This window comes from Apostichopus japonicus, chromosome 22 (genome assembly GCF_037975245.1).
Source record: "Apostichopus japonicus isolate 1M-3 chromosome 22, ASM3797524v1, whole genome shotgun sequence".
NCBI classification, from domain to species: Eukaryota; Metazoa; Echinodermata; class Holothuroidea; order Aspidochirotida; family Stichopodidae; genus Apostichopus; species Apostichopus japonicus.
The window spans coordinates 11,825,649-11,841,139 of NC_092582.1; the positions used below are offsets into that span (position 1 = coordinate 11,825,649).

At 35.9% G+C, this 15,491-nt stretch overlaps 1 protein-coding gene across 1 annotated transcript in view; it reads right to left on the bottom strand.

Annotated features, from left to right (window-relative positions):
• LOC139963376 (nucleoporin NUP188-like) overlaps nucleotides 1-15,491 on the bottom strand; it is a 48,279-nt gene that overhangs the window by 4,415 nt on the left and 28,373 nt on the right. The window contains exons 30-47 of the mRNA XM_071964069.1: nucleotides 14,675-14,827; nucleotides 14,338-14,400; nucleotides 13,735-13,838; nucleotides 12,612-12,678; nucleotides 11,573-11,646; nucleotides 11,310-11,388; nucleotides 10,512-10,643; nucleotides 9,567-9,644; nucleotides 9,226-9,311; nucleotides 8,553-8,713; nucleotides 7,447-7,688; nucleotides 6,456-6,590; nucleotides 5,508-5,576; nucleotides 4,118-4,231; nucleotides 3,117-3,275; nucleotides 2,324-2,536; nucleotides 1,219-1,367; nucleotides 46-124 (exon numbers count right to left, since the gene is read on the bottom strand). Of these exons, the coding sequence (XP_071820170.1) occupies nucleotides 46-124; nucleotides 1,219-1,367; nucleotides 2,324-2,536; nucleotides 3,117-3,275; nucleotides 4,118-4,231; nucleotides 5,508-5,576; nucleotides 6,456-6,590; nucleotides 7,447-7,688; nucleotides 8,553-8,713; nucleotides 9,226-9,311; nucleotides 9,567-9,644; nucleotides 10,512-10,643; nucleotides 11,310-11,388; nucleotides 11,573-11,646; nucleotides 12,612-12,678; nucleotides 13,735-13,838; nucleotides 14,338-14,400; nucleotides 14,675-14,827 (2,157 nt within the window). The remainder of the gene's footprint in view (nucleotides 1-45; nucleotides 125-1,218; nucleotides 1,368-2,323; nucleotides 2,537-3,116; nucleotides 3,276-4,117; nucleotides 4,232-5,507; nucleotides 5,577-6,455; nucleotides 6,591-7,446; nucleotides 7,689-8,552; nucleotides 8,714-9,225; nucleotides 9,312-9,566; nucleotides 9,645-10,511; nucleotides 10,644-11,309; nucleotides 11,389-11,572; nucleotides 11,647-12,611; nucleotides 12,679-13,734; nucleotides 13,839-14,337; nucleotides 14,401-14,674; nucleotides 14,828-15,491) is intronic.

Below are 15,491 nucleotides of genomic sequence, written 5' to 3' on the forward strand. Positions count from 1 at the left end.
CACAACAGGGTCTATCTAATTCAGTGGCAGTTTGAAGTAACTTACTTGATTCAACAGAGCTTCCAGTAGTGGTGGGCTCACTCTCTGTAAGGCTAGTAAAGTATTTGTGAGGATGATGACAAGTCTATAAGAAAGGGAAACATTACAGACATATTCTAGTGCAGACAATATATAAAGTCATATTACTACAGCTCGAAGAGTATTCCACACTGTTAGTTGAACACCCCATCTCCATATCTTGTCCCTTACTTGAGATATGATTAAATAAATGTAACATATTTTGAACAGCTAAACCTTCTCTTATAGTCTAGAAGGTGAATCACAGTAGGTCGTCTGTGATGTCATTTGGGGTTGGAGTTCTTCAAAACCTTTTAGTTAGGCTATTATAATATTCTTGTTGATTTATACTTGAAACCTGATACATTTACAGTTTGCTTAGCTGTCAATGTTCTCTGTATTTAGCATTTCATTTAAAGGCATCACTCTCTTAGAAATATTATTTTCCTCTGTTGATAAATAATTAAAATATTATACACCAAATAGCCTTAGACAGCCCAATATACAGAGTCCGTTTGCCCCTGCCATATTTAAACATTGACCTTGCTTGTATTTATATAACTTCAGGGCTCTGTTCATGGCTGCGGTGGTTCACCAATTGACAAATCAGGTAATAAGACAAGTTACCACATGAGCGAAGACCTCACCACCCAGTTGGGAAAGGTATTTGTTTTCATTCCATTTAACACGTTCATGTTAATAGGACTGTTTCTAACAGGGTTAAGGATTGTTCATACTGTCAGTAGGAGTGCTTTGAAGCATGATTTGAGAGAACAGTACAGAGTGTTATGAAGCACTAAAAAATATCGCCCCAACTGGCTTGACCTCACCCTTACCTGCATTTGCATAATTTCAGGGCTAACTTCAATATCTGATAAATCAGATTACAAGTTCCCCTACGACCTTACTGTACCTTACTTGTATTTGCATAATTTCACGGCAAATTTCAACCAATTCAGATGGCAAGTTCTCCTACGACCTGTGACCTAACCTTGCCTGTATTTGCATAATTTCAGGGCTAATTTGAACAGTCTGATAGATCAGATGACAAGTACTTCTATGATCTATGACCTTACCTTGCTTGTATTTGCATAATTTCAGGGCTAATTTGAACAGTCTGATAGATCAGATGACAAGTACTTCTACGACCTGTGACCTTACCTTGCCTGTATTTGCATAATTTCAGGGCTGATTTCAACATCTGAAAGATCAGATGATGAGGACACTTGATGCTGAAGCAATCTGCTAGGAGCACTGTTCAAGAACTGTATCATGTGACCAGGCTGTCTGCCTTTTTCTTTAGAGTGTTCCTGAAAGAAGATTCAATATTACATAAAACATTTAATATCATTGCAGCATCAAACATGTAAACAGCACTTGTGTGGAACAGAAAAAAGCAATCCACCAACTTTGTCATTTAATAATAATAATCATAACACGCAGTTCTTATAAAGCGCAAATACACACTTAAGTCTCAATGCGCTGATTATTAACCCCTGGTCATTGGCAACTTGTCACACCCACACACTAAAGTGTGCACAATTCAATCAATCTCTCCTGGGGCACCACAGTGCACCACAACCACGTGTCCCCCGGGGGACTTCCCATAGGGTGCAGCCACAAACCGGCGCACGCAACTATATTTACAAGTTACCTCGCAGGTCCCCAATTATACACCTGGGTGAAGAGAGGCAATGGAGATAAAGCGCCTTGCCCAAGGACACAACGCAATGATCTGGCCAGGGCTCGAACCTGTAATCCTTAGATCACAAGTCCACTGCCTTAACCACTTGACCACAACGCCCTCCTTGCATACATCAAACATTTATAAACTAAGAAGGACTGCAGGCGAACCTCTAACACTTCCCCATCCCCCTCTCCCTCAAACAAATATTATTGAACAAATAAACCATGTTCATGAAAGAGAGTCACATTAGCAGATACTGTTTCCCTTCAAATTATTTCCCAAAAACTATCTTATAAAAGAAACAACCCACTTGAACAGCTCTAAGAAAACAAGAGAGAGGCAAAATGCAACAACCATAATTTCCAACTGCAATTTAAAGTCTTATTTGCACTGACAGGACATATTAGTAAACTATGTCAAATGTATTATACACATCAAAATGTTTTCCATCAATGTGATACCCTTTCATCCTTTCAAGAACATGTACTCCAACTACCAACAGCATTGACAGAGAATAAAAACCTCTGAAAGTTCTTTTTTTTATTTTAAATTGTAAATGAAGGATTATTTTGTGCAAACCTCGACAAGATATTGAAGAAGCCGTGGTCTAATGAGGAGTGCTACACAGGACTGACAGAGCTGTCCCATCGTCTCTAGGAATTCTACAAACATCTCTGGCAAGTGAAACCGCCATTCCCTCGCAAAGGAAGCCAGTTGGCATAGGAAAGCTGTGGTAGCTTCGGCTTCCAGAAGGCTAGACTGCGAGTGATTGACGTGAGCAATCTGCAGGCACTGAAAAGACAACAAGGAGGTGACTATAACTCTTAAACTGACATCTCTTAAACCTGGAGGGCATGCACCCTCAGAGGGCATGAGGAAGGATTCCAAGCTGTGTTAAAGCTATAGGCATAACCAACAAAGCATTCATCTACAGCTGGTAAAGGGGGGGGAGGGGTGCAAAAGTTTTCTCTATTGCTAAGGGATGCAAGAAATGAAAAAATTTCAGAAATAAAGGAATTACCCAGAGCTACAGAATATCTGCTAACAGGGGAGAATATTAAAACCATATGAAACAAACGTTTTCTCTGGTTGTTAGAATGATGAGGGGGTGGGCGGGAATTGGGGAGAGCAACCAAATGTCCATCAAACGAATTCATCATACAATAAGTTAAAGATAAAAAAATTGAACTAGTTTCATCTTTATGAAATATATTACAGAGCATGCACAGGATTGGCCATCCTTTAATACTTGGGTAGCCAAGGAAACCAGAATGTCACTTCAGAGATTAGTTGACATAAAATCAATAATATAGCGTTATTTGCTTTAGTCTGAATGCAATCCAATCATGAGATTTGCTTGAATCATACTCACGTAGGACACACGTTCCCGGTGCGCTCCTATAAAGTCCAACGCATCAGGTATGAAGTTGTGTCTTAGTGATGAGAGCATGATAGTCATTACTCTTATGGAGAGGCGGTAGATACCCAGCCAGGTAGGTTGTTGTCTGGAGGTAGTTATTGCATCCTTATGCTGATGGAGACCATAAAGCTGGTATTTTACATTGAATTTATTTATTTTATTTATTAATTAGTTTTATCACAAAAGAAAATTACAATGTGAAAGGAAGTCTTCTATAAAGCCTGAATTGGCTTAACAGAGTAGAAGACTCCCTGGTCAGTAGTTTTGGTCAGTAGTTTTGAATGAACTCAAGACCGTCGGTTATATAATGGAGATTTATACCGAATTTGTTCTAACGATCGTGTTAAAGACTGAGAGGATAAAGAAACTGTTAGCAAACTGCTTGTCATCTGTGAAAAAGCCTGAGTAGGGTAAATATTAAATATGTGAAAGTTAGAGGCAGTGATGCTTTGATCCTAACAGGATCTTCTTCAGAGACTCACTAAGAACATATTAAGAGACACACAGATGGACAGTTAGTTAAATTGGGCAAATTGGAAGCAATCCTCTTTTTCTTGCTTCTTACTTTTGGATGGATTATTTTTTATTAATGAGCGAGCAATATTGGCGTACGTCTCAGACAAATTAAGAGCTGTCAATTTTTTATCGAAACAATAAATTCTTCGCATGTATGCTCGCAGGGGCACACATGCGTAATTTAGCATCTCAAATATTTCAAAATTGTGTTTTTGATTATGTTTCAAAAATACTTTCTAAAATCATGTGATTTTGTGTGTATTTTATTACAAATGTAAGTGACAAGACACAAAAAAGTTTGAAATGATACAATAATATAAAAGAAGGTAGGGGGCTTCTGTTTATGATACAGTAATGTGTTCCTATTTCATAAAGTTTTTGATAATCAACCTGAAGATAAAATAATACTTAAAAGGAATAAAAATTTAATTTCTCACTGTAGAGGTTGAACTCCACTTAATGGCAGCGACAGGTGTAGTCTTCTGGTAAACATTTATGAGAGGGAGGGTAAGATGTTGGTTTAACCCACCAATCTGAAGTGCCTCAGCACACTTAAGAAGAAAGAAAGCAAAACAAAAATTAAACTTCATCAAGTTTTCATAGGTGCAACTTAAAATAATTGTAATAACTTAAAATATTGTATATAACTTAAAATAATTTAAAAAAAAAAACTTAAAATAAAAAAAATAACTTAAAATAATTGTAACTTAAAATATTGCTGACAGGAAGGGATCGATTTATAGTTCTCCCAAATTCCTATGCTTAGTCTAAGTATTCAACTCTCTATCATTTAAATTATCTATATGTATTATTCTTCACCAATAGAAATAAGAAACATACATATATATAAAGGAGTATTAAGATCAAGAAATATAAAAATATGTATGTAAATATTAGCATACGATGAAAGTTAAACTTAAAAAAAATAGATTGGTTCAAATTACTTAAAATGTTTACAATAAAGGGTTTCAAGTTACCTCAGCAAGGAACTTAAACGAACTTTCTGAATGATTGTATTCTTTATTTTTGGCAAGATGTAAGGATTTTGTAAATTTCTATATGGATTTAACTTTAAGTCACTTTAGTGCAGGATAAAGTTGGTATATTTCATCATTAATTTTCATTGACTTCCTGATAATTTTAGCTTAAGCAGCAATATTTTCGACTTTACAAAGTGATGATTAAATCTAAGTGAAGTATATTGGAAGTGTACCCCAGAACTTTAAGACACATTCTAATCGATTATGTCTCATGCCATCAGGGAATCATTTGTCTGGAACCTATTTACTTTCTTCAGGGTACAGTTCCAAGTCCACAACTCCTCAAGGTATCACCCTAAGTTACTTGATAGTGCATGATAGCAAAATGCTACTGTGTATGTACACCACAAGATTCATGCATATTCATGAAGGTAAGAATATTGAGCAGCCAGTTGGAACAATTTCCTAATGCTAATACCTCTCTAAACTGTACTCCAATATCATGCTCTCAAACACTGGTATTGACAGTACAAACAGTTCCTAACCTTGACCTGATAGAAACATGATTTTCATACTGCTCATATTGACAATACAAGTGCTCTGAAGCGATACATGACACTACAGTATAGAAAAAATTGTCCCAACTGGGTGATATTGAGTGGATTTCAGAAGTCAATAATGGCTTTGAATGTATTAATATATTTAAAATATAAAATATATTACTTGCTATATGCAAAACTGAAATTCTGTTACCTAATACATGAAATAAACATCCCCCTCCTATTCTCATTAACACATTTCAACCATGTCGTTTAATTATTCTACTGCTGTAAAAGAGACTAATTACCTGTGGAAGGGCAGCCAAGTCTAGAAACACAGATAACACAGCTTCAATGTAGTGGAGACCAGTTCTTGCCTGAGGAACCAAAACAAATTGATCATAAAATAGAAGATATTTAAATCTCTGGAAGAGATTAAATTTGTATGGGTTTATGGACAGACAGATAGACAAACAGCTTCTATATCAGGTCTAGGTGTAATCTCTTTGACAGACATTTAAAGGAATGATCCTCTTACATCAGAAGCTTTGAAATTAGCTGGATGGATTACCATAGCATGATGACCATTAGGTCTGCTCTTCAGAAGTTACATGAAATTCAATAGGAAATAATCTTCATGCTATGTCTTAATAACTTTAATCTCTGGTTTATATGTTAAATGAAAGGTAAAAGAAATGTTTTATGTGAATTTATTAGTCTTTACAAGACAATGGATTAACATTCATCATTAAGCATGTACAAAGGAGTTAATACCACCATCGATTTTATCTTAAAGGTGTTTTCCAGTCACTTTCATACCATATTTAGCAGATAAGAATCATTAACAGTGGGAGAGATGGAGATACATTTACTTGCACGAAAAATTGTTCTTGTTTTGTTATGATATGAGATATGAACACTGAAATTTTGCCAAGAATTGTTTATTTTGTGATTTGTGATACCACAAATGCAGACATGATAAGATAATATGTATAACTCAGGAGGGATCGGGAGTTATATCAAGGCCTTGAGAGTTATCACCTTAGTGGCATTTAACCGAGGAGATTTTATTTATTTATTTCATACAGCAACAACTTGCTGATTAATCAAGCCAATTATTTTTTTATTGTTCAATCATTTCCATTATCATTTTGGCAATCCAACCAATCAAAACTCAAAGAAAAGTATTACAGGATAAATCGAGACACTACTCTACAGTTTCCACTGATTGGAAAGAAAAAATCAATGCAACTCACCTCAATGCATGCCTGTAATGTGCTCAGCAAGACTGGGACGACACTGAACTCTCGCATGCACGTCAGCAATCCTTCTTGATTAGAGGAGAGGGTTAAGATAATTTCATCCAAGAGGTAAGTGGCGAGAACAGGTAGCTGATCGGAAAATGAAAAAGATCATAGGATAAAATGAGAACATGAAAAGAATCAAAACAGTCTCTCAAATTTTGACTCTTTATTAAAATTTCTCTCAGACATTAAGGTATGCTCCTTTAACCATAACATTAATGTGAGGGGAAATGCTTTGGTGTGGCAGTATTGAGTAAATTGTAGAAATAAGAGTTTGAGTGACCATTTCTAGACTTCTAGCATATTTAGAAGCAGTGTAGATGACTATTAACAGAAACTGCAGATAATGTGATATGAAAAGGATTCTGGGCTTTAAAAGGAAGTTCTCCCACCTCTTCTATTTCCCTCCCCACCCCCCCACCCCATTCCTTATTAAAAAATGAACCTAAAGGGTGACTTTAAGCATAAATTTGATATATTGTAGATCATTAAAACATACGGTAACCAGTTCCTGTTGTATTTCTATGGCAACTTTTGAGAATTGACCCTTTAAGGAGCTGATTAAAGTGACTAAATAGTCTAATACAGACCCTTAGATCAGTCCTTCATGTTTATAGTCTGTTAGAAATTTGTCATTGACAGATGGTGTTGAACATCACATTAATGTTATCATTAATGCACTGCACTGAGGTGTCAGACATCATAAACAATTTAGTCTTAAAGCAGCATTCCAGGGATTTAGCATAACTTAACTGCTGAATATCTTGAAACAGGAACAGCTATATAAAACATTCCCAACACTCAAATGTATTTGTATTTTTGCTTCAATAAAGACATATCAAGACTAAAAATCTGCCTAAAAGTAATCCTTTAACGATCTTCAAAAGCTTTGATGATAATTAGTTTGACTCTTCTCTTAAATTACTGATCTATTTCGTCTTACATTTTGTGAGGCTGCCCTGACATCGGTGTCACCGGGAGGTAGTCTTCTTTCAGTCGTTTTGTTACCCACACTGCTACTGTCTAACTCTTCCATCGTAACGTCAAAGACAGATGACGATTTCTTCGTCCTTCTTTCGTTCATCACTTTTTCTGCTTTTGCGTAAAACTGGGAGCTGTCTCGGATCAGCGAACAGATGATGGTGAGTAGGATTTCTAACCGAGTGCCGTCTAACGCAGGTGGGCCTTGTGAGGAAAAATAAAAAGAATCAGAGTGTTGAATTAAGGTGGGAAAATCATTTTGATGTTGCTAAGATGACATGGAAGAGCAAGAGCCAAGTATTAAGTGTAAACAAAGATGTATTTCTCAGTTGTTAGAGAAATTGTCCATTTTGCAACATTTAATAAATTGAGAAACATTTGTGAGAATGAAAATTTTGAGCGGTTGAAGATGTTTGAGGGGCCTTATATCGAGACTGCAAGTCTAAAATCTGTGCAAAGAAAGTCACTTACTGCCATCAGCCAATTTCCTTCCTAGCAACGACTTGAGTGGCAATCCAATCAAATCACGCTTGAAGTCTAAAATCTGTGCGGCAAAAGTCACTTATGCCATCGGCCAAAGTTTCCTCCCTAGCAACGACTTGAGTGGTGATCCAATCAAATCACATACAACACTGTTTATGTGAGGCTAATGATGACTAAATCTAGTCAATGGGTTACCTGCCACATAGTAGCTGCACAGATGCAACGCATGCATATATATAGAGTAGAAAGTGCACATGTGCAAAATGTTTTAAAGATTGCCTTGGCCAGAAGAAGCATACAAAGTAGCTTCTTGGTGGAATAAAAAAAACAGCTAAAAATAAATGCATCCCAGAGATTTCAAACTGGTAGGTTCAATTTCAAATCAAATCCATGCCATTTATTCTTATGTTTGATGAGAGATTTGAGATCTTTAGTAATAATAGAATGAAAATACCGAGATATACTCACTTCTACAATAATAGAATGAAAATACCGAGATATACTCACTTCTACAATAATAGAATGAAAATACCGAGATATACTCACTTCTACAATAATAGAATGAAAATACCAAAATATACTCACTTCTAGTTGTTCTCTCTTCACAGTGTAGATGGAGGAGTCTCGTGAGTATGGCCAGAGAATTAGCAACACACCGCTGGACGATCCCTGTAGGATCAAGATCTGCTATATGATCAAGTCCACTTATAGACTGTAGAATATGTTTCTGTTTACTGTTTATTGACCTGCAATGGAACAGCAACAAAATAATGACAATCATTAACAAGTAAATATAAAAATAATCAAGACATCATTGAATAACAGAATTTTTAATTTACAGTACTATTAAAAATTACAACTTTTCAGAGTCTCCTGAATAATATCAACAAAACTCTAAAGAATAGCATTAATATGTGGAGAATCAGAAAAGTAGAAACCTTTAACAGGCAGGCTGATGTGTAATACACAACATGTAGAAAATATGTTATAAGTAGTCAAGATGCAGACCAGACAAACATCTTCAAATTCAATAATGTATTTTACCAAAAAAATTGCTATTTGTTGCTATCACCAATCTCTCTCCCCTCTCATCTGCTAAACTGTTCATTTTTTTCTTCTCTTTCTATCTCTTGTTTTGCTCATTTGGCATAAGGGTGTGATAGATGCCTGACTACCTACAATTAAAGTCAATTGACTACGTTTGATATATTTTTCCTGAACAAATCAATTTAAATGATAAAATATCTGTCAGTTTTACCCTTTCCATTTTGAGAGTAAAGAGAGGTAAGTCGAAGAGATCAGAGAGAAAGCCTTCGCATGGAAAATGGACGTCATCTTCTTAGCCTGAAGATAAGAAAAAAAAACAGAAAGATAAACATGATGACAGGCAACAAACGTTCTAGAGTGTTGGGGTAAACATGATGACAGGCAACAAACGTTCTAGAGTGGTGGGGTAAAGGCAGAGATGAAACAAGTATTTGATTATTAAAGTGCTAAAGTATTTCATAACTCAGCAATGAAATTGTACTACAATTTCTCAACTAAAATATAAGATTTCAATTATCGTTAAAGAGGAGCGCTTGACATCTCTGAAAATACCTGAGCCTCTAGGGATGTCATCAAATGGTCCAATATTGTTCCTCTGGTAGGTTTGGTGTTCAGTCTCAGAGAATGGCCCTGCAAAATGGACAAGATGTCAAACAAGGAAGAAGAAGAAAAGCTTAATTCACTGTCTAATTCTAGGATAAGTTTTGACCAAACATGACATTCTGTTTGACGAAACATTAAAACAGGAGCTTTTAGTTTATTACTTCTGGTTACATTTTTATACCAGTTTTAAGGTTTAAGAAATGACCATTTTACCCAATCCAAAGCTTTAGAAAGTGGCTGGTCTATCCAAATGACGACTACCTTTTAATTATTATTTTTCAAATCCGTTATAAGAACAGACACTTAAAGGCTTTGGTGACTTCAAATACTTCATGTTATGTTTAATATTACATACACAGATTTACAGCATGTGCTTCGACATGTCCAAAATGTCTCGTCAGCGAAATTTTCAAGAAACAATGAAATATCTGGTTCTTGTAGGCAAAACACCCATTGACAGTTATACTGTCAGGAACAGATGGTATTGAATGATAAAGTAAGACCTATCTTTGATGCAGCAGCATCATTCCCTGTCAGATCAACAGACTTAAGAGAAGTGTGTTGCTGGATCCGGCTTAGGATATTCCAACACTGTACAGTTAAAAAAAGGCCAAAATATCCAATTTTTGTATTTTACCCCCAAAAATGTGACTGATCGCACCTTTGGAATAGGTGAGCTTTTTTAAAGGTTTATTATGTTTTACAGACAATACGATACAATTTTTCAATGACTTCCTGTGTTATATTTATTATAAAGTTATGCAGGGTCGAGCAACAGCCATCTGTGATTTTGACACGGAATGACCCAGTAGTTAGAGAGATTGATTCCCAATTCCTCAATGATTCCTGACCTAAGGCTACCAGTGCCATGAGCTCGATGAATATAAAACTGACCTTTGGTGATAAAGCAATGATGAGGACAGTCCTCCAAGCTTGTAACATAACTAAAGCTTCGTGGTCACGTATGGCGTACTCTTCAAAATGATCCTTCATCTCAGCCGAATTACACAGCAGGTCGCAGAGGTACTATTATGTTAAAAACATGATATTTACACACAAAATATGTAAAGAGTAGGTATGATAGGCCAAACATTCCTCTGAGTAGATGCAAACCAATTCTACTATCTTTCATATTTTATCTTCCATCTTTCCATCTGCTCATACAACATGTTCAACATTCCCTCTGCCCAACTCCTCTCCAACCAATTCCTCCCAACCAATTCCACCGAAACCCAATTCCTCTCCCCCCCACCCCCCCCCCCCCTGCCATCCTTCTCACCTTCCACTTCTCAATTTTGCTTTAATTTTGCAATATTTACAATATTCCATCATATAAATATATCTTCTTTTTCTTACATTATTTCATACAATACCAGTACAAACTTTAACATTCCTGTGTCAAAGGGATAGAGTAATCTATACTTTTTGTATACATGTTCTTTTAACCAGTATAAAACAAGTAAGAGAGTTGAATGGCTGGAAGCCCTTTCTTTAAGAATATTCCTTTGGTCTGTAATTTTATTCATAATTCCCATTCAGTTTTTACCCTCAGATGTAATTTCTGATTTGTAATAACTTTAGCAGTCATTAGTAGTATTGCTTATAGTTCAAAGTCAACCTGTTTTGTGAATGAAGCTCAGAAGTATACAAATATGCGACCAATATAAAAGAGATTTAAAGAAAAAGACGTACCTGTGACCAATACGTTAGCCGTTTCTCTTTCTCAAGTTTCTCCAGAATGACTTTGAATTCATCTCCAAGAACTTCGGATCTGGTAGAAGGAAATTTTACAAGAATTAATTATAACATCGACAATCATAATTTATCTGACAAAACACTCATTATAATGTGAACATGGGAGCAAGATTATTTAGGATTATAAAGCATCGTAATTATCTTGAGATTAGTGAAGTAAGCAATTTATAGGCTCAGTACACACAGACCAAGGCACTTACTTTTCTACATGATAGCACTCCAAAGCCACCAGTTTGAGAGCATGAGCTCTGATCTTAATCTTTGACCCAGAAACCTGCAAAATCAAAGTCACACAAAACCAGAATTAATAATAAAGTGGTGTTAAAAGAGCTGGTTGCCTCTCATAACTATATTTCATCTCTTGAAACATGCACTCAAGTTTACTTAATAATTAATCAAAATATTCATCAAATGTTTACATACAATTATCACAAATAGCCAGTAGATGATGAACATTATAAGCAGTTTATGAATAGAAGCAACTTCAGCCCCGATTATCTTATGCAAATGTAGACCAGGCAAGGTACTTCTGCTATGTTGTGTGGTAGGTTTGAGGCTATGAGCATTAAAGGCTCTTACTGAAATGCAAAGACTTCTGTTCGCTAAATAATTGTTTCGTTTGACCAAATAATCCTTTTTTACATCGAAAAATTCACAAAATAGCCAGTAGTTAGCCCAAGCATGCGGTTTATGACAATAACAACTTCAGCCCCAATTCTTGTATGCAAAGCAGACCTAGCTAGGTACCCCTGCTATGACATGTGGTAGGTTTAGGCTAAGAAATGACGTCACACTTCGAAAAGTAATCAAATTCTGTTTCCTGGTATGTTAGTTTTGAAAAATAAAGTTACATAAAATAATTTTGTCTCCAATTTTGCGGGTGGTATGGAAATAATAATGCACAAGAAGTTAAAACAAAGACTTGTTAATTGACATTGCGAAGACTTGCAAACCAGGAGTATTAGCTCAGTGGTTAACGCCGGTGCGTTTCAATCATAAGGTCCCCAGTTCGAGTCACTTCAAGATTAATGTGTGTCGTCCAGTTACAGAGTTGTTGAAAATGAACAATTCATAATCACGGATGTTAAATATGAAATTTAAGAGACTGATTTCATTCGGCTTGCGGCTTTGATAAGCCAATGAGGCTTCTTCGAGAGTTCCTGCTTGCAGGAGGATCTATACATATATACATTCATACATACATACATGTTGATTCACTGCACTATTAACTAATCTTACCTTTCCAGTCTCTACAGGAGAAATATCTGACATGAGGGGTAATGTAATGTTTTGCCAAAACTTTGGTCTGCAAGGTGAAAACAAATGCAATGATTTCAGGTTTAGATATATCTGGAATATGTACATATATATATTGTGGACATTATGTAAAATACATATTTGATATACCAATAACGTGAACAAATGAGGTCCTTAATTGTATTATGTAAAAGAGACAAGATTTGGAATAATTTGAAAAATGCTGGCTTTTAGGGTTGGAATATGAAAAATAAGTGTAAAGAAAAACCAAAACAAGATTCATCCATATCATCTTCCTTACTCTTATAAAAGCTAATTAAATTTTCACAGAATACTGGCACCTACCCAGAGAGACCCAAGATCTGTGATATCTACATATTACTGTCTGATTTCAAAAGTTCATCTTTTTCCCTTTAACCTTGTAAACATTTTTGCATTCATTGTATCAACTACTCCGATCTGGCTTCATAAAAGTTTTCTTGCATGTTGTAAAGAACCAACAGCTTTACAGCTTAGCTAATGCTGCCTGCAGATGTAATACCAGTAACAATGCGATGAACCATGAAATATAGAGGCCATCAACACTTACAAAGATTTCCTCCTTCCATCCAACCCCTCTCCCTGGCCCCACCTATCATTGACCTTTAGTCAGAAAACTTGTATTCTTGGTAATTACAACAATAAGGCAAGTAAACTGAAAGTCCACACTTTTCTTGACATGTTTTAGTCACAAATAAAACTTTAAATAGACCGAGGCAACACCTGAACACAACAGCTAAATACTTAGAAACATTAACAACAATAAAGACCCAAAATGTGGACGAGTGAAATACATTCTAAAGACTTTAAAAGATTGAAGCTAGAACTAAAAAGAAGTATTATTCATGTTTATTCATTGTTTATTGGATGAACCAACAAAATTTAATTGAATCAATTTTGGAGGGGGGGGGGGGGGGGCGTAAGTCTTCCTGCAATATATACATTATGCTATACATCTAGTAAATTATTAGAGAAACAGAACTTGGGTTTATGAGATATCATTGCCTATTTAGCTTCACACTGATATACAACTAAGGTAGTATTAATAAGTATTAATAGTCATTACCGTTTCCTGAGCAGAGCCATGGCAACTTCTCTGCGGTCTTGCCAGATGGCTTGAAGAAATCCAAGAGCAGAGCAATGAAAGTCAGGCGGACAGTGGGTGGTACCCTAGGAAATAGGAAGGAAACAGATGATAGAAGAAATTAAATAGGAAAACAGCAAAGGAGACTATATATTATTTGTATACCAGTAGTGTTTATCCAGTGAAAATAAACATGTCCAGAAAATCGGTGCACTAAATTTCCAGGACACGTGTAGTGGTCAATACAGCAGATGCTATGTAAGCACAATGGATGTAATTAACACCAAAGTAATATGTTTATGTAAATGTCAATAGGGCGATCCATAATGCATTGTAATATTAGCATAGTTTACTCTGAATATCATTCATAATATGTGATTCCATCTGGGAGGGGGAGGGAAATGGGAGGGGGAAGGGTTGGAGCATTATCCAGGATTTCGGGCTCTCATTTACACTATCAGTGTTGGCCATGTGGAAATAAAAAACAAAGCCAGCAATTGTTTTAATCATCGTGGTGAATCCATACTGGAGTAATTGGCCTGACATTTGTACGGCGTCTCATGTATTGTATAAAGTTATGCATACCTGTCTTTCCTCTTCCAACAGCTCGAGAATTGTGTTTAAGACGCTTGATTTACTTATCTCCATCTACAAGGGAGATGAAAGAAAACCACCATCATATTTTGGACATGTGGCTAAACTTGTTCAATTTTGAGCCTGATAACCACAAAATGAAGAAAACAAAAGCAAACATTGATAACAGAGAACCATCATCTCATAAGGTGAGAATAAATACATTCAAGCTACTGCCCTCTATCGCCAAAGATTACCAGTATTAACACCTTACATCTCATAAGGTGAGAATAAATACATTCAAGCTACTGCCCTCTATCGCCAAAGATTCCCAGTATTAACGCCTTACCTCTTGGACGTCCGCATCGGCAGACTGCTTTTTGCCCGCTTTCTCATCGGTCTGTTCCTTTGGCTGGAGGTTCAGGAATAGCTCACTCAGTCCTGGCTGTGTCTCCACTGCTTGTGTCAACAGATCCAAGATGCCCACTTTTAACCGAGTATCCTTAAAACATTTGAAACAAAAGGATCCAATGAAAGAAACAGAAGAAGTGCAAAGTTTATCTACCTGAATAGAACACCACAAGAAACAGAAGTAACGTAATCATTACTCTCCACTTCAAGGAGTATTCCCTGCGGATGAAAGTTCATTGCAGTTGAAATTTTCTGCATCTTTAGGTCAAACCACATCCTCATATCATCTTGTATGGCAAAGATATGATTTTTTTCTCTCCAAATTTTACAATATTTTATGATGTGCATCTGACAACAGCAAAGAAAGTAAGTGATGTTGTCATAGCAATTGAGTTGAAGTGACTTTTGCTTTTGTTATATTTCCTTTTCTTTTTCTGTCTGCAAAAGAAAATCATATTTTACCAAGAAAAGTTACAATTTGATGAGATTCTTAAAATAGATTTACATTGACAGCAATTAAAGCAAACTCTCCAAATGTTTCATATGTCAAGGATAAAGAAGAAGATTATAATAAACAAAATTGAAGCTGTAATAGAACATTTGCTATGACAACATCACAGACCACTTTCCGTAATCCACTTCCTGGAGTAAGTGTGCATGTTTAGCCGGTTATAATATTAAAGTTACATGCAATCAAAAAAATCTTGACTAAGGGACTAGATATTGATATGGGACTTCTAATGGCAGTCTGGAAT